Source organism: Dromiciops gliroides, chromosome 1, assembly GCF_019393635.1.
Source record: "Dromiciops gliroides isolate mDroGli1 chromosome 1, mDroGli1.pri, whole genome shotgun sequence".
In the NCBI taxonomy this organism is placed as follows: Eukaryota; Metazoa; Chordata; class Mammalia; order Microbiotheria; family Microbiotheriidae; genus Dromiciops; species Dromiciops gliroides.
The window spans coordinates 654,092,231-654,117,283 of NC_057861.1; the positions used below are offsets into that span (position 1 = coordinate 654,092,231).

General features: G+C 39.3%; 1 protein-coding gene across 1 annotated transcript in view; it reads right to left on the bottom strand.

Moving 5' to 3' along the window:
• Positions 1 to 24,164, bottom strand: part of BNC2 (basonuclin 2) — a 516,527-nt gene extending 492,363 nt beyond the window's left edge. Inside the window, exon 1 of the mRNA XM_043975806.1 lies at positions 24,073 to 24,164. Coding sequence (XP_043831741.1) covers positions 24,073 to 24,075 — 3 coding nt within the window. The 5' untranslated portion in view covers positions 24,076 to 24,164. The remainder of the gene's footprint in view (positions 1 to 24,072) is intronic.
• Between the last annotated feature and the right edge of the window lie 889 nt (positions 24,165 to 25,053).

Here is a 25,053-nt window from a genome sequence, read left to right on the forward strand (position 1 = left end):
ATTTGCATTGATAGGAGTTTCCATACTAGGAGTCCTCTTATACCAACAAAATTACAGATCCAGATCACTTCACTCTCCCCTCCCCCCCAAAAAAAGGTCTTTCAACACTTAATTACAAACCTCTTAAAAGAGGTAAGACCGTAGGAAATTATCCAGATTCTCATGGTTGATTTTGTTTTGCTTTAAAATTGCAATAACTTTAATGTCCATGCCTCCTGGATACATTGAACTTTCTTTGGAGAAGGAGAGGTATCAAGGCAGGTAAGGAAGAGTGAGAAAAGAATCGCAAGAAAGCCAATCAACAGCACTTAACTGATAAGGGGACCAAAAAGGGAAAATACCTTGAGGAAGAGGTTGGGACAATCCATATTATCTGCCACTTTCTAGATCACAGATTTTCTTAGTGACTCATTCATTGCTCACAAAATATTTTTAATGTAATCTTTTTTAGCAACTCCCTGTGCCCTTGGCTTTGTCAGCTGGGATAAGACAGCCATAGAAATAGTTACGTGCACAGATTTGTGCTTCACTAGTTTTCCCATTTCTTACATCCATGGTACCTTTCTATAATGTACACAAACAAATTTACTCAACCAAGAAAAAAGTCATTATATAGGAAATGTACCAACACACAAGGTTTGTTTCTTTTTTCCCCCCTCTATTTTAAGAACATGAAGGTCAAATCACTTTTTAATATCATGAGGCCCTCTTTCAGGCTCTCATATTTCATAATCTAACTTGAACTCTCCTTGGTCTCCACTTTTATGACTCCTTCCTGTCAGGTCACTTCTTAGATATAAACCCCAACAATGCTTTTCTCCAGATTCAGAAGGATTTACTCTGACATGGTACTTACTTGGTATTTACCGGAAAAGAATATGCTAACTTTTATTAGGTACTCTATCGGATAATACAAGGTCTAACAACTAGAAAGTAGTGAGGCTGGATTTTTTTTTTTAAACAAACACACCAGAACTTGGACACCAAAATGAGTTTTGTCCTTCAAAGTAGCCACCTTGTGATACATACTTCTTTCACTGATTCTGCTGAGGAGACTTGGAGAAAACATGATAGCTGTCTTCAAGTATCTGAAGGCCTGTTATGTAGAAAAGGGTCCCTAAAAACCAGTGGGTGGAGTGAAAAGGCATATTTAGGTTCAATGTCAGGAAAAAACATTCTAACAATTAGAAATATTCAAAAGTGGAAGAAGCCCCGATATGCTAATGATGGACTAATTCTATTACTGGAAATCCTTGAGCAAAAGCTGGTTGCTCAGAATGATGGGGAGGGAATTCCTGTCCTTTCCAACTCTGAGATTCAGTGATTCTGGCACTGCTTAAAATATAAAAGAAAATTGGTCTCTGTTGTTATGATCATCCCTCTTTTAATAAATAAATAGTTTTGCCCAGCTTAATTGCCTATCTTATCAAAATTGCTTCAGTATTACTTCTGGCCAAAACTGTAATCCTAGGCAGCTGGCACAGTATGGGATAAACTGCTGAGCCTGGAGTCAAAGAATCAGATAGCAGACACTGCTGTGTGACCCTGGGCAAGTCACTTAACCTGCCTCTCTCAGTTTCTTGATCTGTAAAATGGAGATAATAACAGCACCTACCTTGCAGAGTTGTTGTGAGGAGTACCTGAGATAATATTTGTAAAGTGCTTAGCACAGTGCCGGGAACATTGTATGTATTATTAAAAAGCTAGTTATTATTATATTATTATTAATCCATCCTCAAAAAACAAAAGATTTGCTGTTCTTGAAGATAATCAGTAAAATTTGGTAACAAAAAAAAAGTTTAAGAAAAGGGGGGGTGGGTTCAGCTAGGTGGTGCAGTGGATAAAGCACCAGCCCTGGATTCAGGAGGACCTGAGTTCAAATCTTCATTGCCCCACCCACCCAAAAAAAGGTAAAAGTATAATTTGGTAACCATTTGTTAAGCTCCTATGTTTAATATACAGTGCTATGTGCTGAGAATAAAAAAAAAATGAAACTAGACCCTGAACTCAAGGAAGCTAATAAGTAGAGTTAAGGGAGATGAGTGAAGAAAAAACTAAAATATTCTTTATGGTTTTTTTTTGGGGGGGGGGGTTGCAATGAGGGTTAAGTGACTTGCCCAGGGTCACACAGCTAGGAAGTGTCAAGTGTTTGAGGATGGATTTGAACTCAGGTCCTCCTGAATCCAAGACCGGTGCTTTATCCACTGTGCCACCTAACTGGCCCCTAGAATGTGACTTTGAATGTGACTAAGTACATAGCAGAGATTTAAATAGAATGACATAAAAGAGTCAAAGAGCAAGGGATCACTTATAGCCAATCAAGGAAGCCTTCATGGAATACAGACAGTGCTTGCTTTATGTAAATTCACACTTTGCAAATTCGAGTTTACTTAAAAAATTCTAAAATAAATCCACATTCCAAAAAACATTTACATTAACTTTACTGTACAGTACTATGCCTTCTCTCTGTTCCTGTCCCTTGACTAGGCGTTCTGCAGTATCCTACTCACCCCCTTCATTGAAAATAAATCTTAAAAAAAACCCACCCTAATAAAACCCCTTCAAGTGAAAGCAGAGGAACAAACAAGGGGAGAGACCACCACTCCACCTAGCAGGATGAGGGCTTGGCTTGAAGCCTCTAGCCTAAGAGAGGAAACCTTTGTCTCCCTCCACACATTCATGCCTGGCCAGCCTTAGCATGTCTGTCTTCTGTCCACCCCCAGCTCCATGTCACTGGTCCTCTCTTGTCTGTGTCCATGTCCAACCCCCACATTTCTGCACCATCACCCATGTTCTTCCTCTTGTTTCTGGCCAAGCCCTGACTGGAAAAGTCCACTTACTTAAAGTGAGAACGTATGTAGTTACCTAAACTTTGAAGAGCAAGATTTCAATAGACAGTCATGTGGATAGAATCCCCACAAAATATAGGGAACAGCTGTGTCAAGGCAGAAAGGTAACAAAATAGGACAAGACCAGGGAATCAAATTAGTGTATATTATTATAAAATACAAAGTTGTAACTATGATAGGCCCTAGAAGGCACCCATATCTCGGAGGGAGCACAATCTTTCTCAGTACCAATCAGCCATCTCTCCATCCCCGGTCCCTAGCCCACCAGTCACCTCTGGAAAGACTGTGTATCTGGCCAGGGTAGATTACCCAAGTGTTTGTTGCCTGGTCTGTAAAGACTAACCACATAGGACACACCAAGGAGCAGCAATGGGTTTGTCTACCCCCATTCTATTTAACTGAATTAAATGTGTCAGAATTCCCAATTATAGATATGGTATAATTTGTGAACATTTGGAAAAGGAATGGATGATCACAAAAAGTATCATGGCTTCATCAAAAATCAGTCTTGCCAGACTAATCTTATGCTTTTTTTGACAGTTCACAGATAAGTAGGTCAGGGAGGCTGTTATCGATAGAGTTTAACTAGATTTTAGAAAAGTATCTGATAAAGTCTCCTATCTATTGTTGTAGACACAGTGGAAAGCTTGTGCGCTAGATGATATTAGGGTTAGGTGCTTTCAGAACAGGCTCCATCCTGTTTAACATGTTCATGATTGACCTGAATATGTAGAAATGACAAAACTTCTGGAATTTACAGATGGTATAAAGCTAGGAAGGACATGTAATATATCAGATGACAAAGTCAAGATCCAAACCAACTTGACAGGCTAGAACATTCAGCTAAATCTAAGAATTTGATGTTTAATAAATCACAACCCAACTGTAATCCTGAGAACCCAGCAGAAACAGGCCAAAGAGAATCCTTCCACTCCTGTCCCATTTTCCAGATCCCACGTGGTGCTGCATACCACCTCCTGGCTAGACTATCCCCTCCCTATTCCTACCTCTAAAGGAAGTAACTGAGGGCCCTGCTCCACTTCAACCTTAGGGCCAACAAATCCCTTGTCAACATGGCTAGTGGCACTTGAATGGACAAGGAGTAACCATCTATAGTCCTCATAAAGTAGCATATCACCAAGCCTTACCATTTGCCCTGCTATTGTTCCCTATAGTCCAATGGCTCTTACTACCTATCCCGTTGCTATATTTTCCAGACCCCTGGGCATTGCCATCTAACCTGCCAATGCACCCTAAGGACCTTCCCACCTATACAACAAATAAACTGTCATCTGGGGGCAACTAGGTGTCACGGTGGATAAAACACTGACCCTAGATTCTGGAGGACCTTGAGTTTCAAATCCAGCCTCAGACACTTTACACTTACTAGCTGTGTGACCCTGGGCAAGTCACTTAACCCTCACTGCCCCCGCCAAAAATAAAAAAAACAAAAAACCCTCTCATCTGTATATGATTTTTATCACCCCTAAGTAGAATTTGAGTTTCTTGAGAGCAGAGATTGGCTTGATTTTCTATTTGCATCGCAAGTGCTTAGCATAGTGATTGGCACAGTTAGCACTTACTAAATGTTTTTTCAGTCATGTATTCATTCCTTCATACACTTAGATTCAAAAACTTAAATCCACCAAAACAAGATAGAGGAGATAGGGCTAGACAGCAATTTATATGGAAAGTTGGGGGCAGAGGGACAAGATTAATGAACTATTAGCTAACTATGAGTTAACAATGGCAGCAAAAAAAAAAAAATTCAACCTCAAGCTCCATAAAGAGAGGCCAAGTCTTCAGGATTTGGGGGGTCTCACAAAAAAAAAGAAAGAAAAGAAAAGAAAAAGAGGGGCAGCTAGGTGGTACAGTGGATAGAGCACCAGCCCTGGATTCAAGGACCTGAATTCAAATCTGGCCCCAGACACTTAACACTTACTAGCTATGTGACCCTGGGCAAGTTACTTAACCCCAATTGCCTCACAAAAAAAAAAAAAAGAAAAGGACTTAGTGGGTAATGGAAGGGCAAATCTGCTGTATTTGTAGTCTGCCCACATCTGCAGATCTGTGTCTAGCCTGGCTTGCCACAATTTAGGAATGTCATTGATAAAATCCACCCATAGTGGGGTAACCAAGTCAAATAAGGGACTCAATTTCATACCATGAACTGAAGAAACCAAGGATATTTACTCTGAAAAGGAGAAGACCTAGAAGGGATAAGATAGCTGTCCTCAAATATCTGAAAGGCTGTCATGTGAAGAATAATTTCACCATTTCTTTTGGAATCCAAAGGGCAGAACCAGGTGTTTGGAAGTTGCAAAGGGCCAGATCAGGTTTGCACAAAGAACAGTGTTCTAACAAAACTATCCCCAAATGGAATGGGCTGCCTAAGGATATAATGGATATAATCTCCTCACCAGAGATTTTCAAGTGGACCACTTCTTAGAAAGTTACAAGAATAATTGTTTGGGTAGAAGCTGTACTAGGTGACTTCCAAGGTCCATTCTAACTCAGAGATCCTGATTTTATCACAATATAGTCAGACTCCTAGATATTACCTTCCACTAGAACCTCTGACTCTCATAGGAATTTCTCATCTATGACCCCAAACCCCAATGAGCACGTTGGAACCCACCCAACCTATGGAAGTCAACAACAAGAGATAGCTGATATGGTAGAAAGCGCTGGGTTTGGAGTCAGACACCAGAGTTCAAAGACCAGTTGTGCCATTGCTAGGAGCATGACACGGGACAAATCACAACCTCTCCAGCCTCACTTTCCTCATTTGTAGGAAGTGGGGGGATTGGAACAGATGATCTCTAAGTCTATGATCATATGATTCAAAATCTGACCCTAGCCAAGTAAAAGAAGGGAGGTTGGGTAGGTACTATCTGTGTGTATGTTCGCACATGGACGTGTGTGCGCATGTGCGTGCGTGTGCACACACATACACACGCACACATACAACCTGGCACACAGCATATACTTAATAAATGTTTTTGAAATGACTCCTTAATTATTTTATGGTATCAAAAAATTAAAATTTTATTTATATCAATAAACTTTCTATTAACAAAATCTACAATTTTTAAAACTTCTAGAAAATCAATTAACTGGATGAAAATATCATTGAAAAAGGGTACTGGGGAAAAAAATCTTTATATTTTAAGTATGTTATTTCTTTATTTCCCTCATAAACTTCTCTAAAATTACAGGCTATTATTACAAAATAAAACTGTAAAAATAAGTCATAGGAACTCTTAAGTATCCCATTAAGCTCTACAAATACATCCAATTCTCAGTTATTCACCATCATGGAAAAAGGTCCAGTCATGGATTATTCAAACCACAGATAATGAAATTTAAGGTTATCAGGTACCAATTTCCATTTAAACAGCTATCTAAGCTTCAGAAACTTTTCAATGCAGATGCCAACATTTGTGTCAAATATGCCAAACAACTATTTGGGGGGGGGGCGCATTGGGGGTTAAGTGACTTGCCCAGGGTCACACAGCCAGTAAGTGTCAAGTGTCTGAGGCCGGATTTGAACTCAGGAACTCCTGAATCCAGGGCCGGTGCTTTATCCACTGAGCCACCTAGCCGCCCCCCAAACAACTATTTATTGAAACAACTCTGGAGTTCAGATAGAGCACAGGAGAATAAGAAGAGAGGTGACTGATTTTAAAAATAAAGAATCTCACCAGAAAATAAATTTAGAGGTTTATACACATATATATAACAACATATTTTAACTGCTCTCATGCCTGGATCCACCTCTGTGAAAACCAAAGGCACACATCTAGGAAGTAACTAGGCAAGGAACCAAATTTTTCTCCCTTCTTTTGAATTTCCCTAGTGCCATCCTGGCACCCATGACTACAACTTCAGGGTCATCTTCAACTCCTCTCTCTCTCTCTCTCTCTCTCTCTCTCTCTCTCTCTCTCTCTCTCTCTCTCTCTCTCTCTCTCAACAATCCAACAATAGGCAATCAGTTGAAAATCAATTTCTGGCTCTACAACATTTCTCATCTATGTTCTCTTCTTTCCACTTGACATGGCTACCATACTTTGGTTGAATCTCTCATCACCTCTAGCCTGGATTATTACAATACCCTTCAAATTCCAAATCCAAAAGATCTACCTGCCTCAAATATCTCCCCACTACAATCCAACCACTACATAGCTGTCACTGTGATTTTCTAAAGCTTAATTCTGATCATGCCACATACATGGCTTACTCACTAAACTCCAATGACTCCCTACTATCCCTAGGATCAAATAAAAATCCTTGGGCATTCAAAGCCCTTCACAACCTGGCCATTTTCTACATCTGATTACCCTATACATACTCTACAATTTTGTCATGTGGGCCTCCTTACTGTTCCTTGATCACAAGAGCTGGTCTAACATGTACACAAATAAGCACTCCATTTCCTGTCTCTGTTCCCCATGGCTGGAATGCCTGGAATCTCTGGTTTCCTTGAAGACTCAACTCTAACTCCACCTCCTCCAGGTCTTTCTTGATTCCCCCAGCTGCTAGTGTCATTCCCTCTAAGGTGGCCTTCCATCTACTCTGTATTTAGCTTTTGTGTTTCTGATTTACATATTTCCACCATTACAAAGTAAGCTCCCCATCTTCTGATATGGTGGCAATGGACTCAGTACAGAATGAGACAGATCCTTTTCTGTATATGGCCAATACAGGAATTTGTTTTGGTTTTGTTTGACTATATTATGTGCATTTGTAACAGGGGTTTTGTTTTTCTTGTTTTCCCGATTGAGAGAAAAGACAAAAAAGTAGAAGAGACAAAAGTCAGATCTTCATTTGAAAAAAAAATTTTTTTGAAAAAGATTGTCAGCTGCTTGAGGGCAGGGCTTGTTTTTGCTTTGTCTTTGCATCCCCAGGACTTAAAAAACACAGTGCTTGGCACATAATAAGCACTTAGTAAATGTTGTTGACTAACCAATTTCTTTTGGCAAAATAAACAGACCTATAGGGGGTTTCAATTCCCATTACATTCTAACCACATGATACAAAAGTCCACAGAGAAAGAAGTAAAAAGAAGCTAGATGGTCTACCATGTAATAACCAAGATGAGTGTGAATGTCAATGTATGGGGATACTAAGATCAGAGGGAGGCAGGACAGGTGAAAGAAGAGAGAGAAAGGGGAAATCATACCTCACAACTCTAAAAAAAGATACTTTAAAAAATCTGAGGCATTATTTTGTTTAAGGAGTAAAGGTCAAACAACAGTTATTAAATACCTACTTCTTAACATGTACATTGGGGATACAAAAGCAAAAATTAAAGTCCCTGTCTTCACAGATAAGTCCCTGGGAAATCCTGTACACATATAAGCACAGTACTGGAGAAACTGAGGGGATGAAAGAGTATCAAAAATTGGGGGGCAAGGATTCAGAGAAAAGGTGGCCTTAAAGAAAGTTAAGGATTTTAAACATGGGCTGCAATGCGCTCAAGTCCCACTGGACAAATCTAACTAGAATCATTTTGATGTTGTCTTCATTTATCTAGTATATCCTTTCACTGCATTTTTTAGTTAATTCCTAAGACTTCTGAGAATTTCACGTGTGCTTTCTTCCCCATCATTTCCGTTTGACCTCCTTTGTTAGAAAGAAAACTTACTTTTAGTCAGCCTAGTCCTAGAATCTTTTCTAATTTAAAACTAAAAAGTCCTAAATGTCACTATGTCCTTAAATAGTAAAATCCATACATTAACCACCAGTATCCAGACAATGTCTCTGAAACCCATATGAGCCAGAATGAAAGGCTAGGTAAGCAGTCCAAATAGGGCCAGACTGAGAAATACTTAATGTAGCCACAGTTTATGTTCAGTGCCGCCAGGTTCCCTGATGATTTTTACTACTACAGACTACCCCTCACTACCCTTGGTGACTCCCTCCCTTCCCACCTTGTTGGTGGGAATCATCAGTGTAATCTCAGCTGGTAAAACCAGCTACAAGGATCACTGACTCATTCATACTTAGGTTGGAGTAACTGTTAACAACTTAAAGTGTAATTCTCTGATTCCCTCAGGATATTTGCATTTAACAGGGTTCAAAGTCTCCAAAAGTGTCTAAATTAATTTTGCCATGGATAACTTTGAGGACTTGAAATACATATCTGGGAGCCACAAGTATTGGCTCTGAGAAGGTAGATCTGGGAAAATGGAATATCCTTGGGAAAAAGGAGAGGTCCACAAGGGGATCAGGGAAATTCTGGCACAAAACACAGAAAATAAACCATATTTTCATGCTGAAAAAATTGCCACAGAAGAGATATTTTTAATATACAGTGACAGAGATAGGGATTATAACTATTTTTCATTTCAAAGGGAAAAATATGGCTAAGTATCAAAATATCCTCATAGAACATGTTCCTACTGTTACCCTGGCAACCCAGGGTTAACACAGAGCAAATTGGTAAATAATGCCTTAAGTTTAAAGTAGAATTGTAGACATAGGTGGGAGGAGTCATGGGGGTGGGGGGGAGTGGGCAGCAGGAAGTTACTGGTAGCCTTCAAACCACAGCACAGGGGTAGTCACTTATTCCACCCCATACAAGGACAACTTTGATTCAAAAATTCTTCTTTACAAAATCTGTTGCGTTTGGTTACACCAGGGAAGATGCCAGCCAACTCTTCGTTGAACCTTATTCCCTATACCTTTTCTTTTCTTTTTTTTTTTTTTTTTTGCGGGGCATTGGGGGTTAAGTGACTTGCCCAGGGTCACACAGCTAGTAAGTGTTAAGCGTCTTAGGCCAGATTTGAACTCAGGTACTTCTGAATCCAGGGCCAGTGTTTTATCCACTGCGCCACCTAGCTGCCCCCCTATACCTTTTCACCTTCATATTTGGTAGAATACAAGCTCCTGGAGGGAAGGGAGCTTTTCCTCTTTTGTCTTTGCATCCCCAGCACCTATTAAGGAGCCTGGCATACTGCAGATGAATCAATGTTTGCCAATTGATCATTCTTCAACAGCATCCTCCGGTCTTACCAGGTTAGTATGTTTACCATGCCAACAGTGTCTTGTTCATTTCTATCAGTGGGTCTTTTATCATCCAGTTTCCCCTGTCAAAAACACCACTTGCTGCGTCTTTACCAATCCATACACATCACTTTTAAGACTTGATTCAAGGTGACTGTAGGAAATCACCATAGACTGGCCTCACTCCATGATAGTCAGTCCTTTATTTTGGAATTCTCTCAACACAAATACTTTCAACTATATCGGTCAAGATTTGCTTTTGTCCTCTGGTTGTATAAATGTATGTCTTCTCTCCTCAACTAGAATGTAAACTTCTCAAAACTAGAGACTATTGTCTTCTACTCCATTTGTTTCTTGATGACTTATAATATGAACATGAGCTTTAACAAACTTCAGAAAAGAATGGAGAAAAGAAGGGCCTGGTTTGCAACATGGGGTCATGAAAGTCAGATGTGACTGAACAACCGAACAACAAAAACAGCTTATGATATGGTACCATGGTCAAAAGTGGTCAATAAATGCTTATTAAATTAAGGGTTGCTTTTAAAATTTTGAAAGTTATGGTAAGAATAGCATATTAATTCTACTGCCATCATAAAACATCTATTTCTTCAACAACAGCAAACCTACTATATACCATGCACTGTGCTAGAACAGAGTAGGATAGATAGATAGATAGATAGATAGATAGATAGATAGATAGATAGATAGATAGATAGATAGATAGATGATAGATAGATAGATAGATAGATAGATAGATGATAGATAGATAGATAGATAGATAGATAGATAGATAGATAGATAGATAGATAGATAGATAGATGATAGATAGATAGATAGATAGATGATAGATAGATAGATAGATAGATAGATGATAGATAGATAGATAGATGATAGATAGATAGATAGATGATAGATAGATAGATAGATAGATAGATAGATAGATAGATAGATAGATAGATAGATAGATAGATAGATAGATAGTGTTTCCCCACAAGGAGTTCACAATCAATAGGTGAGATAAGACAATGCAAAGATAGATACATGCTCACAGATAAACTATAAATTAGACTAGTTAAGTACAAGAGAGGAATGTAAAGTGCTATGAAATATAGTAAAGAAATAATCATTTTTAGTTCAGGCAAGATGACCAAGAAAGATATCATGGAGGAGGCTTTGAAGATGTTGAGCTTTGAAGGATGAGTACAATGCAATATAATATAACACATTTATTAAGCATTCTACTGTGCAGGATAAACAGGCAGAAATCAGAGATAGGACGTTTAGCCTTTGAAAAAAACACCTCATCATCTTAAACTGTATATGTACTTTGTTCAAGCCGTACTTCTTTATCCTTGATAACATCTGGGACTTATCCTGATTTGCAATAAACTACATAAGAAAGTCCTTTTCCATAATCACTTAAGGTCTACAAAGCGCTTTCCTCACAATAACCACGGGAGGTAGATAGCATAAGCATTATTATCTCCATTTTACAGATAAAAAAACTGAGCCTCTGAGAGGAAAACTGACTTGCCAAGAGTCACTCACTCAGCTAGTATGGTCAGAGAAGGATTCCAGTTAGATTTTTTCTTTTATACCAAGTGCAGTTATCTTTCCACTAAGGCTCCTCTGTGTCACCACATCTGCATTTCTTTATGGGCAGCTTTGACAATATGTTAATATCAAATAAGATTTCAAGAGTAGGGAATCAATATATTAAATATTCAACAAATCAGGCACACATATATGAAGCTGCAGAAAAGTGAGATTTATTGTAATATTCACTGCAATGCGAAAACTATGTTCATAACCCAATATATAAAATAATCTCCCCCATCCCAAACCCTTACAGTTGAATAATGCACTATTAGAACTTAAATCACTAAGGATGCTATTCTACCTTTAACTTGCCCTGAGCACCCATCCCAAACCCAAAGAAACCCTCATTTGTGTCTATTGCAAGCTACTGCTCTCACTTAAATGTTTCTGGATCCATTCCTTACATCTCTGTGCAGTCTCCTTATCACCATCTTCTGTGCTCAAAAAGACCCCCATCCATCCAAGTTGCAAGTGTGACTAAAAAGACCAATGAAGGTCTAGCAGTTCTTTGTCATACTGCATACACACCAGAAGTAATTTCTAGAATAAACCTTCAACACAAAGAAAAATGGCTCATGTGAATTCCAAGCAGAAATTTTAGAAATGCCTTTAAAATGTTTGCATATATCTACCATCTTTGTGATTGGATCATTCTAAAGTAAAATGAATGACCTATTCATTGTAGCAATCTTTCTCACATCAATTAAAAAAATTTAGCATGTTTTTATTCTAATTACTATTTTAAGTAAAAGGAAAATCCCTAAGTGAAGTTAAACATTCAAATGAATTTCCATGAGTTTTGTGTTGACTGGAGGGTAGGTAGATAAGATATAAAACCTCTCTGAAATATGTATTTCAGATTAAGACTCCCAGATGTATTATTTTGATGAAGCCATTTTATTTAAGCTGAGGTAGTTCTTTACATTCCTAGGCTAAGAAAGATGTCACTTGTCATATAAATGTTCATTGGCTTTTGCCCAGGGAGAAACTATGGGAGGGATATCTTATAGCAAGATTACTACTGGATACAGATGCAGCAATAAAAATGCAAGGACTTGTGACTCTGTCCTAAAACATAAACACAGTTCCATTTCCATAACATGTAAAACTTCATGAAAAGATTTTCTTCACAACAACCCTATGAGGTAAGTTGTACAAGTATTAAGATCACAGAGATAGTTAAGGGGCAGAGTCTGGGAATGACTCAGTATAATGCTTTTCTTACTATACCAAACTTAATAACGTTCATTATATTATTTATGGAGTTGAATAGTGGACACAAAGCAGTATTACTTTGTTCAAGATGACCTAATGTGTCATTTGGCATACTGAGAATTTACCTTTACCTGAGGCTGAAAGTCACTAGATAGTCAGCAAAGATGGAATTAATGTTTTTCCCCCTAAGGGGAAAATAATTTTAAGTTCTCTTAACGCTTCAGTCATTTCAATCAGAAAAAAAAAATAAACTTTCCAAGTGTAGCTTGAGACATGGAATTGACATCATAAATGTGTGTTGAGATTGGCTAACTGTCAATGTCTAAATAATCTGGACTTCACTCAAGTCTTCCTCCAATGCCTCATGATGACCCAGAGATGACCTGGGCATCTTAGGGGCTATACAAATGGAACACAAGTGCTGCTAGGTCCTGTTACCAAAGGGGCAAGGCTTCAAATGTGGGCTCTGCAATGAACTGTGTATCTGTTTTTAGAGAACCAGTCAAGGAAATTCAGAGAGGCTCACTACCACAAAGCAGGTCATCATTTTCTTTGGGGATAGCAAGTCAACACAGTTCAAAAAGGCTGTCTACCAAGGCATGGGGAGGGGAGGCCAGGGCAGAGGGGAAATGGGGGTGCGGGTAGTGGGGAGAAAAGGGAATGGCAGTTAGTGCCAGCGGAAAAAGTACCATAAATCCTGTGTCTTGTTGAATATTAATATTTTTACATTAATAGGCAAAATACAACTCTATATGGACACATTTGATTAGAAATCATAATCTAACACTAGCTACTGTGCCAAAATGAATAATCTTTCATCTAAAATAACTGGACAAATGCCCAAAAAGTCAGTGCAATTAAGGGAATAACCTGTCTATCCAAAAAAACCAACCAAACAAAAAAAACCCTACAAAAGTAAGTACTTAGCAAAATAGACCTGTCTTATCAGGAATTAAGGGAAAATTCAGCTTTCAGATAAATAAATATTGCTTGTAATTTAAGGATGATTTCACACCGTGGCCCCCAAATAGCCTTACTTTTCTTTCATTTCTTTCCAAGTCTTGGTAACTGGATTTTATAAAGTACAAATTCACCAGGTAAATTATAAGAGGGGAAAGAAAGCAGTTCACATTAATAAACTCAAATACCAAATACCAGAAACATGGACAAATAAACTAGATAATTTATATTTGTCACAAAGGCATGCATATTCAACAGGAAGCAGGCAATATCCCCATTCAGTTTCAATTATTTCTCATTTAGGAGTATAGCCACACACACCAGATATAGTGCCCTGGTCATATGTTTCTAGACATGTAAAAATCTGTCCCAAACACTAAGTAAATTAGTGCTTTTGTTAAGAACGATAAGGGCTTATGGGTTACTTTGGCAAGAATAAGCCATCACAATTCCATGGCCATCATAAAACTTGTCATCACTCAATAACACATTTATTAAGCATCTTCTATATGCAGATATGGTAACCCACAGTTCTCAAATAAGCTCTAACAATAAGTCTTAACAATTTGGATAGGTTTGGATAAAAAAAAGGCCCAGGAATTGGTTGGATATGTCATAAGAGAACTAGCATAGCCCAGTTCAACAAAACTCATCACCAGGAAGTTGGCTAGCAGGCAATTCAGGAAAGACTACACTGATTCCCTGGAGGACTACAATCTGCACCCATAAGGGAATACCCACAAAGAGGGCATCTGGGATGGCTAAATGAATGAAAAAGCATTTATGACATGCCTAGAAAAGGCAGAGAAGCTAAGTGAATAAAAATCCAGCCTTGGATACAGGAAGAACTGAGTTTGAGTCTTGCCTCCAATACTTGCTTGTTATGTAACCCAGGGCAAATCATTGAACCTCTAGGTGCTCTAAGACTACAAGTTACAGAGAAGGTGTTACTTGAATTGTTAGAGAGGGAATATCATCTTTACTAATAAAATCCCTGGTCCAATCCCTACTCCTATTCTGCAATTTACTCTGTGCCATACACTATGCTTTCAAATACTGGGAATATAAGCAATGTCAGGGTCTGTCTTATTGAGATGTTAGAGAGATAGTGCATCTAAATTACTTGTTAGAGTACAAGTGAATATGGGAAACATCAAAGAAAAATTGGTTAACGCAGCAACCAGACCTATTTCACATACACTTTTCTAGAATTAGGGCATGTACTGTATGTTGGCTCCCATACAGAAGGTACCTCTAGACACATATCATCAGGAGAATTCTACACAAGCAAAACAATAACATAATGAGCTTACCCAGTAGGACCTTTACAATTCTAATGAGTTTATAGTAGATTCATCTAAGTTGATGATCATCATTATTATTAGATTGTGGTACCACATAAACTTTTCTTTTACCTTAAGTGAGCATTCCTATTATAGTAGCTAACTCCCATGGGCATCATTAGATTGTTTTTCACATTCCCCATCTGGCACCAAAATGATATTTTCTGTTCTGATTTTTTGTTCATTCTCAGAATTGAGTCTTTATCTTTCTTCCTTTTGCTTGGCATTCAAGGTCTTCCACAATCTGGCATCAGCTTGCCTTTTCTTCCTTATTTCATATACCCTGCCTCTGCATTCTCAGCTCCAGGCAAACTGGACAAGTCTCTGTTGCACTCCAACACACAATCTCTCTCTCTCTCTCTCTCTCTCTCTCTCTCTCTCACACACACACACACACACACAACTTTTCTTCCTCTCTACCTTTGCTCAGCAAGCCTAAAATGTCCCTCTTCCTTATCTATGCTTTAAAGTACAATTCAAACGCTACCTCTTCCATGCAGTCTTCCTTGATCATTTCTCAATCAATAATAACCTTTCCTCTGATCTCCTATTACCATGTTGTACCACACCTAATCCATTTAGCTATAATATACAATATCACATGATACTCATGTTTATCTTTGTATTATATCCTTTTCCTAAACCACAAACTCCATAAGGGAAGGGTCCACACTTTATCTCAACTCTGAACAATTCTTTACATGGTAGGTATTTCATAAAATGTCTATTGTTATCATTCCCTGAGCTCCAACCTGAACCTCAACTCCACCCATTACTAGTATGCAGAGCATCAGCGGAACTCTTAGTCTGCCCTAACACTGGATAGAGGGGAATAATAAATATAGCATTACTAAAGCACAGTCATTGATGGATCACACATTGTGAATGGGGGTGCTGCTCAAAGCACAGCTAGGCTGAACCACTTCCAGGGTCCCCACAGAACTGCTGCAACAGTCCTGAAGTCTGCCAGTCAAGATCTAGGGCAGGTCCCTGAATGAAAAACCTTCACAATATAATAGCTTGGTGAAGAAAAGAATCCCCCTGGCCAGAAAATTCAATAAGAAAGGCAAAGAAGGGACTAAGGAAAGTATTCCTTTCTCTTCCATATCCAAAGTTACACATAGCTACATGATCAGATGAAAGAAGCCAAAGGAATTCTTTGTCAGTCCCAGTCTTGTTTCCAACTTGATAGCGGCATTAGCAGTCTATGCCTCACCTGCAGTAGCAGGGATTTGGGGGGGGGGGAGGGCAATGAAAGATGGTCAAGCTCTCAGGGAGTTGATGAGAAGCCATTAAGATTTGAAAAGCTCAGAGAGGGAGGGAGGGAAGGAGGGAAGGAGGGAAGGAAGGAAGGAGGGAAGGAGGGAAGGAGGGAAGGAGGGAAGGAAGGAAGGAGGGAAGGAGGGAAGGAGGGAAGGAGGGAAGGAAGGAAGGAAGGAAGGAAGGAAGGAAGGAAGGAAGGAAGGAAGGAAGGAAGGAAGGAAGGAAGGAAGGAAGGAAGGAAGGAAGGAAGGAAGGAAGGAGGGAGGGAGGGAGGGAAGGAGGGAAGGAAGGAAGGAAGGAAGGAAGGAAGGAAGGAAGGAAGGAAGGAAGGAAGGAAGGAAGGAAGGAAGGAAGGAGAGAACCTCACCAAATAAGTTCATAGTTTAGTAGAAATGCAAAAAACAAAAAATTCCTTTAAATTGTAAATGTTAGAAGATGGAAAGTAAAAAAGAAATTACTAAATTATTGTTGGTAAAAAAAATATGTTTCTAGTTTGGGGAATTGCATAGAACACTGGGCAAATAAGATGGTTCACCATTTATAAATCTTTCAAAATATATGTAAATGTTTTGTTTATTATGAGTGTTGAAGAAAAGACAGCATGTTCTCTCTTTTGATATTATTTTTTAAATATATTATATTTACTTACTTGTATGAGTTAGATCCCCCAATAGAATGTTAGATTCTTAAGGGAAGGGACTCTTCTATTACCACCTACATTTTTTTTTTATATGTCATTTACTTGTTTCAATCCTGTCCAACCCTTCAGGACTCTATTTAGCGTTTTCTTGGGGAAAATACTGGAGTGATTTGCCACAGATGAGAAAACTGAGGCAGAGTTAAGTGAGTTAAGATCACACTGCTAGTAAGTGTCTGAGGCCATATTTGAACTCAGGTCTTCCTGTCTTCAGGTCTAGTACTCTATCCACTGCACCATCTAGCTGCCCCATTTCTACGTATAGAAGCTTTAAATAATTGTTGAACTGAACTGAATTGAAATGCAATCTAGGAACATGCAGAGAAACAAAGCATTCTAAAAGACTCTTAAGCATTCATACCTGACAGGTCAGTGTGTGTAGTGGGGTGAAGGGTGGGGAGATTATAAGAGGAAAAAGAGATGGAGAAATTGATAACACAGATTCATCTCCCTTTGCCCTCTCATATTCCCATTCTAATCTAATGGACTTTTTTATAAGTTTAAATAATTTAATCACAGCCCAGCCCCCCCATATAATATATTGAGGGAAGCATCAGAAACATACTGTCTTTCTACTACTCTGAAAGGGAAGAAAAAAAAATAGGGAATTTTTCCTGGCTGTCAGAAATACTTAATTTCCCCCTACAAATGAGGTTTATATGAAAACCATGTGATTGACAAGTACCTCAGAAGCAAACCTTGGCAACCCTTAATGCAGTCCATCTCCTTGGCCTCTTAAGCAAAATTCCTTCACAAACTGTTTGTCTTTGCAATAACTCCTCCAAAGCTCATTACTGCCAGCCTCAGTCTATCCCCCATGTTGTGCATTTATCCCTGGGATGCATTATCAACATGTGGCACATGTCCTTGACATGCAGAGAAGAGTTGCACCCCAGGATAGCAGCATGCACGACAATAGTGTTGACTCTTACTCCTTTATGGTTGCCGGGATGTAACCGAGAAATCTAATAACTGTGACAGTAGGGCCTTTAGGTTTTTCCTTGCCTTTCCAGACAGTGAAGCTGCACAGACACTAATGAAAGGTTAAATGAATAGGAATAGCTGACAAGAGGTACAATAAAGAAGGGGCTTGGTAATCCACAGACACTGAGCAGAGATCCTTGGCTCAAGCAGAGAAAGGACAGAATAGCGTCGAGTCACAATATTTAAAACAGCTTGCTATACACAGAGTCTTTTGTGTCTGGGTACATGTCTGGCTTTGGACAAAAAAAAAAGATACTGAAAAGGAATTTCAGCATGGGGCACTTTGGCAAATATAAGGTCATAATAAGGAAAAAATGTTTTGTGTGTGTTGTTACATCTTTGTACTCCACACAAAAAGCAGTGACTGAAGACACATGAAACATAAGTTTTAAGACAATACTGTACATTTTGATCACTGTTCCATAATGAATCCGCAGGGTTGGATTGATGTGACTCCCACAACCATTATTAATAACTATTTTATACACACATACACACACCCCGTTTCATTTAAAATGGATCTCAGCAGTTTATAATCTCCACTCCACATATCCCACACCCTCTTAATAAAGAATTCTTGAGACTCATCTTACTGGCATTGAACAGTCCAGCTCTGTACTCTATAACTACACTTTCCAATTCACATCCTTGAGTGGGTAAAACTCCTTAATGGTTAATGTAAGCAATTACAATTTACTGGGCTAGAAATCTGTGAATTAGAATTTAAAAAAAAAAAACTTTTCTATTTTTAAAATGACTGCCACTGTGAAATACCCTGAGCTATAATTCTTCATCAGAAAACTTAGTTTCTTAAAGTTTTCTTCATCCTCCCTTGGAGAAGTTTTCATTCTTTAGGGCAAGGACTCAAAAATAAATGGCAGAATAGTTTAACAGTTAGAAAGCTACTAAAAATCACTAGGGGAACAAAGTGTCCCAAGATGACCAAAAAAAAAAGGGGGGGGGGAGAAAGAGAAAAGAAAGAAATCCCACATTGTTACCTTTCACAGATCTTCTACATACTTTAGCTTTTTGTTGTTTCTCAAAATAAAAGTTCTAATACAAACTCTAAAATACCTGTATAGTAATTCAGATAAACATGCACGGTTCATATAGCAGAGGTTCACAACAAATGGTAAAACTGGACTATGGATATGTTCTAAAACAAGGGAGCCTCTTTAAACAGCCAAATTAAATTATAGCTGAACTCTTGAGTGTACTGAGGGTTCTAATAAGCAACAAATAAAGGCTTTTATTGGCTAGCGACATAATAGGAGCTACTGTGCAAGAGTTTTTTTAAAAGGCCTATCTGGCAGTTTATCTCATTGGATTATATTATTTACTTAAATGGTAAATAAGTTTGTCCAAACTCATGCTCATAAAAACTAGTATACAAATATTAAACAACAATTATGATCAATGGATCTTGAATGCAAACCTATCTCAGAAGTTTTGTAGAACAAGTAATAAACACCACTGTGTAATTAAACAACAAATATTGAATTTAATACCATTTATGGCAGATTTCCTTAAGACCACACCAGGACAAAATATGGAGTGCTTATGGCTTCCTCACATATCAGCTTTGTAAATGACCCATTATTGGACCCTCCAATTCAAATAGTTCACATTAAAAGGGGTTCCTTTTCAGGGTAAAGCCATTTCTCCATAGAACTCCATGGAACCATCGAGTGTAAAAAGGGGGTTTTCCTCAGTTAACTGAAAGAATTCACAGGCTATGCTGATTATGTGGAGTAACTAATTTTTAACTGATTTTTCACAAGTGCCTCCAAACAAAAGTGAAGCTAAGAAGTCCTTCAACCAGTACATTACCAAAGGACTCAGCTGTGATCAATGAAGGCTTAAAATGCATTTAGGGCTGCATTTTGGTTAGTCTAGCAAAACATTCCACAGGTCAAGGGCAAGGTTCTATTGGGCATTCTCATCACAGCTAAAATGCCACAATAGCATTCCCACGTCTAAATGCTAGAATTGTTATTCCTAACAACTCCTTTTCTGCACCAGTCTGTTTTGCAAAGTATTTTCCATTTTTTACCTTAGGCATATCTCATAAAATCACAAGGCTCCCTCTAGCTCTTCAGAGAGGAGTTTACTAACCAATGATCCTATTAGATTCCCATCCATTTTGCAAAGCAATACACTAAGAGAAAGGAAAGGGGGGCAACTGCCCTCACATAAGGGTTCTTGTTTTCATTTAGCAATGTTTTTTCAATGTTATACCTTGGTAGGATATTCAGGGTAAATGAGACCATCTGCTAAGGGACATAGAAAGTTAAGTATTACTTTGTATGTGTACTCTAAACTAAAGAATCTCTTAATCATTTCCAACTTATATTTGACTTACAAAATTTTATCATGAAACTTTAGCCTGTTAGAAAAATTTACTCCACAATATACATACACATATACACGTGTGTGTATATGTACACACACAGAGCACGGATTTTTTTTTCTCACTGTCTGTGATTAATTACAATTTCAAAAATAAAGTGAGAATGAATAGTCACTGAAATTCCAGGTCCTGAAAACCTGTCTTCAAATGCAGTACCTTTGAAAGCAAATAGTGATCAGTGAACTTTATCAGTGGCATGGGCAGAATTTACAGGAAATTGAAATGCTGAAGGTAATTTCTAGAATACATTTTAATCTACCATAATATTTATGTACAGCATCAGTAATGACTGTTTTATTGTTTAATCTTTTCTGTAATTCAGAAGTGGATACTTTGGTATTCTAGTTATTTAGCAGCTGATAAATAAAATAGTTGATGTATGCCACTGATATTTAGCATGTCTTACTATAACTATTAAAACCTCAAAATAGACTAGTAAATCATTTCTAACAAGCTTATATGAATAATATTAAAGCAAACCTTTACACTGTTCACTATATCTTTTGTGTTTTAAAATCTAGAAAATAAAGTTAAATTAGGCCTGAATCTAGTATCAAAAGATTAAAGGGAGAGAAAACCAACTTCTAAGTTATCACCTATTTTGGACTCCCTTCATAAGGAAAAATTTTCAGCAGCAACAACAACAAAAAAGAATACCACCCCCAGCCCACCCCAACCTTTTTAAGCTAGTGTCCAATTTCTTCTTTTCTGAACAGCTGTATTATCCAACTTAAGTTGCTCTGCTAATTTCAGTCCCACAAGGACTAACTTGGAAGGCAAAAAAATACAAGAAAAGATCAATTTGCTGAGAAAGATCAAATGAGAAAACTGTGGGGACAGCACCAGGTCAGAGTGTGGAGAACTAAGCAGACCTGTTCTTCATTAACTTAAGCTCTCCCGGGACGTCACACACTACCTGTCCATGGGCTTTATTGAACCGCCTAACCCTTCTCTCTGTTCCATTCTTCAGGGCCCAAGTGAATCATATCCTGCTGCTGACAAGTTAGCAGGGGACTGCGGCTGCAACATGAAAGTACTTTTCTTTCTTGTCTAAATCAGGCAGATTTTTGCAAAGACGACACAGCATTGACTCGTGACATGGCAAGATGAAATGAGAGGTCTGGGCCAGTCTTGGAGCTGTGCAGATAAAAGTAATCAAATGACACTCCTGGAATGCAAATTGGCATTCTTGACTGGAGCAATTGCACAACCATGAAACATCCCTGACAGCAAGCAAGATTAGGACAAAATGTTATGTAAAGCACTGAACTCAAAAACTCTCACTTGGAAATTCAAACTGTAACACTTACATTTTAATAGAGCAATAGTCAGCTCAGCTTTTGTCTGCTCCTTTATTGCTTTGGTTTATGTAATCACATTTCCCTGTCTGACACATACACCTCGAATCTCATGTAGGAAAAGCACAGACGTTAGGGATGTATTTGAGCTATTAACATTTTGTTAAAAAAAAAATCACCTTCAAAAAAATGAGCTGAAATTTATTCTTGTCAAAAGTGTTAGGTAAAAATAATAGCACAGTTAATAATCCCAAAGATGAAAAACACAGGTTTCCAACTTTACTTATAAGCTCATTAGCAAAGTTTATATTGAGCCAAAATGTGACTTCATTAAGGTGAGCATACTAATGTGACCTTTGGTAAAGTGATTAGCAATCTGGATTTTAAATATCCTTTAGTATAGGGAAGTTAAAGAAGACAGGACTGCAAGCAAAAAAACTTCATTAATGCTATGGAGTTTAAATGAACCAGCTACAAAATAAAACAGAATGCTGACACCCTATAAAAGGTTCAAATGAGAGTTCTGTGAATGCAAAGGAGAAGACAATATATCCACACTTTCACAATCTCTCAATATTCTTAATAGAGCTAGAGATCAGTCTCAATAAATAACAGAGGCAGAAATAAACTCCATATTTAAGGTAAGTGTATTCCTGAGACACCCGGGTCAGTATTAATGCCTCAAACTAGAATGCAAAATCGTGAAACACAAATGGCCTTAACCACTGTTTAAAAGTAATTCGAATATAACCCAATTTGCAAAGTGGTTGCTATGTAGGAATAACTCTGTAGCTGAACGGTAATATAGATTAGGAATAAGAGGGAAAAATACTACCTAGTCCTAGTTTGAAAAGTTGAGCATAAAATACTGCCAGAAGGACAAATAACCAAGTCCAAAAAGATCTCTTTACTATTTTGTTTTGACGTCCCACTTAAAAACAGCATCAAACAACTGCAACTGTCGAGGGAGGCCCACCAAAAAAAAAGAAAGAAAGAAAAGAAAAAGGCCACTTTCTGCCGCTTTAATCCTGGATACACAGGATTATTTTATGATGTCTTTTGTACATCAGTTTTACAACAGCTTGACTCTAGGGTAAATGGGAACCATCATAAATCGCATGCTGCTTTCAAAACCACTTTAATTTCTGTCAGCGTTACTGTAACCACAGTCCTGGGCACATGCTACAGTCTTTTTTTTTTGTTGCCTACATCTGACAGTCGCATCTCCTACACTCCAGTGGTGGCTTTGATCATTGAAACAAGAGATGTCACATTAGGGGGAAGGGAAGAAAAAAAAAAGATGCCAACCCACTATCTCCCTTTTTCTTATATCGTCTATCTACATGCACAGCACAAGGCATCCAAACCCCAAATGGGGGTAACAATAGCAATGCTTTGTGGAAGCAAGGGAGTGGTCAAGCCACATTTCTCACAAATCGCTTCAGAGTGGACATGCTATTCCCCGGCTAGATGGACTCGACTCTAGAATACGCGGGCGTACCCGCTAGCATGCTGGGTACTGTATGTGCAGTCATGCTTCTTTAAAACGTACTTGTGGCTTTCGACCGTAAAGTAACCACTGGGGATTTCTGCAAGTTTAAGTCTTGGATCATTTCATAACCTAGCACCTACCATCCCTGCCGCCGCCCCCACCACCAATGTCTTTGAAATGAAATCTAAAAATAAAAAATAATAATAAAAAGCCTTCCCACAATTATGATCTAAAATAACTTTGAAGGTTTGTTTTCCCGGGGTGAAGCACCTCTTCATGTTTTTCACATTCTTTACCCAAGTACAGGGGCATTTCCTACAACTTTCACTTAGCAGTAAGTGATGGTTTGAGTCAAGGAAAACTACGGGCAAAAAAGGAATGGGGGAGGAGGAGGGAGGCTCGCTGGTGGCATTTGGGTTTGTCCGTACCGTGGCAGGCACACACACATACACACTCATATGGCAATCCCTTCTCACCCCTATGCTGAGTTTCAAAAGTTACCTTTACAGGGAGTGCGAGACGCTTCCCTCAGTGTAGACAGCTACTACAGAAGTTCCATTCATTCCTCCCTCCCCTTTCCACCCATCCTGCCCCCCCACCTCCAAACCCCCAATCCCACCACCCCCCCGTCCTCACCGAACCCCTCATGTCCCCCTCACCTTTCTGTGGGCAGTCTAGGGAAGGTATAGATAAGATCTTAGGGCAACCCCCACCCCCACCCTTGCTCTCACAGAAAGTTTTGAGGCAAAGTTTTACAACAGGATTTCAGGAGCTCAGCATGAGCCAGGTTGGCTTAGGGTGTGTTTTTTTTTTCCCTTTTTTCCCCCCTTCCCTTCCTTGAAGTTAAAGAAACAGATTCTCGAACCAACTAGCTCCTCGTTGCGTTACTGCGTTACAGTAATTTCTGATTAAGTCTAGAATGAAAATGAAAGGATGTTGGAAACTTCTTACCATCTCCGCATGTTGGTTGTCAAGTGCACTTGCAGCCCCCGCCTCTCGGTCTCCTCTTAGCGGCAACGTCTGGACCAGCCCCTCTGACTCCTGTGTCTCCTCTGCCTCTTTCTTTCCTTCCTCACCCCTCCTTCCCTCTTTCCCTCCCTCCCTCCGCCACTGCCGTCCTCCTCCGCCTCTTTCTTTTCCTTCTCTTTCTCTCTCTCTCTCTCTCTCTCTCTCTCTCTCTCTCTCTCTCTCTCTCTCTCTCTCTCTCTCTCTCTCTCTCTCTCTCTCTCTCTCTCTTTCCCTCCAGGTGATTGATTTATGCACACATCGAAAGTCTCATGCTCTCCCAAGTTAAAGCTTACAAAACTTCTCGGATCAGGAGGAAGGAAGCCTCGGGACTTGGGGAGGCGGGGGGAGAGAAAGAGGAAAAATCTAAGGGGCTGCGCGGGCTCGTGGAGGGAGCCACGGGGAAGGGAGACAGGGAGAGAGCCGGGTGTGCTCTGCAAAATTGCCACAAGTTCCTCCTGCTTTTCTATTTTCTGCAAAGTAGTCTGAAGAGACACCGTTGTTTCTCGTCTCCAAAAAAATAGAAGTTGATTTCTGCTCGTTTAAAGTGTCCCCTTTTCTTTTCCCGTAGGCTCCAGGGGAGGGGTTGCACTGTGGCGCCCCCGGGGGGAGGTGGCAGGCCCGAACCGGGGGGGGGGGGGGCGCCTGCGGCCAGCTGTCAAGCGGGGGGAGGAGTACGGAGGAGAGCGGAGGAAAGGAAAACGCTGAGGAAACGGCGCGAACTTTATTCGGATTGCTGCAAATCTCGGCGTTTCTTTCTCTTTCAGCCTCTGGCTCTCGCTCTGTCCGCTTTGGCCGGTCTTTCCTTCTCCTCCTCCTCCTTCACCAGCAGCACCAGCACCCGCACTCCGGTGGTGGCCGCCGCCTCCTCTCTGCAGCCGCTGCAGCTCCCGATGCTTCTCTCTTCCTTATCAGCTCCAGGCGTCC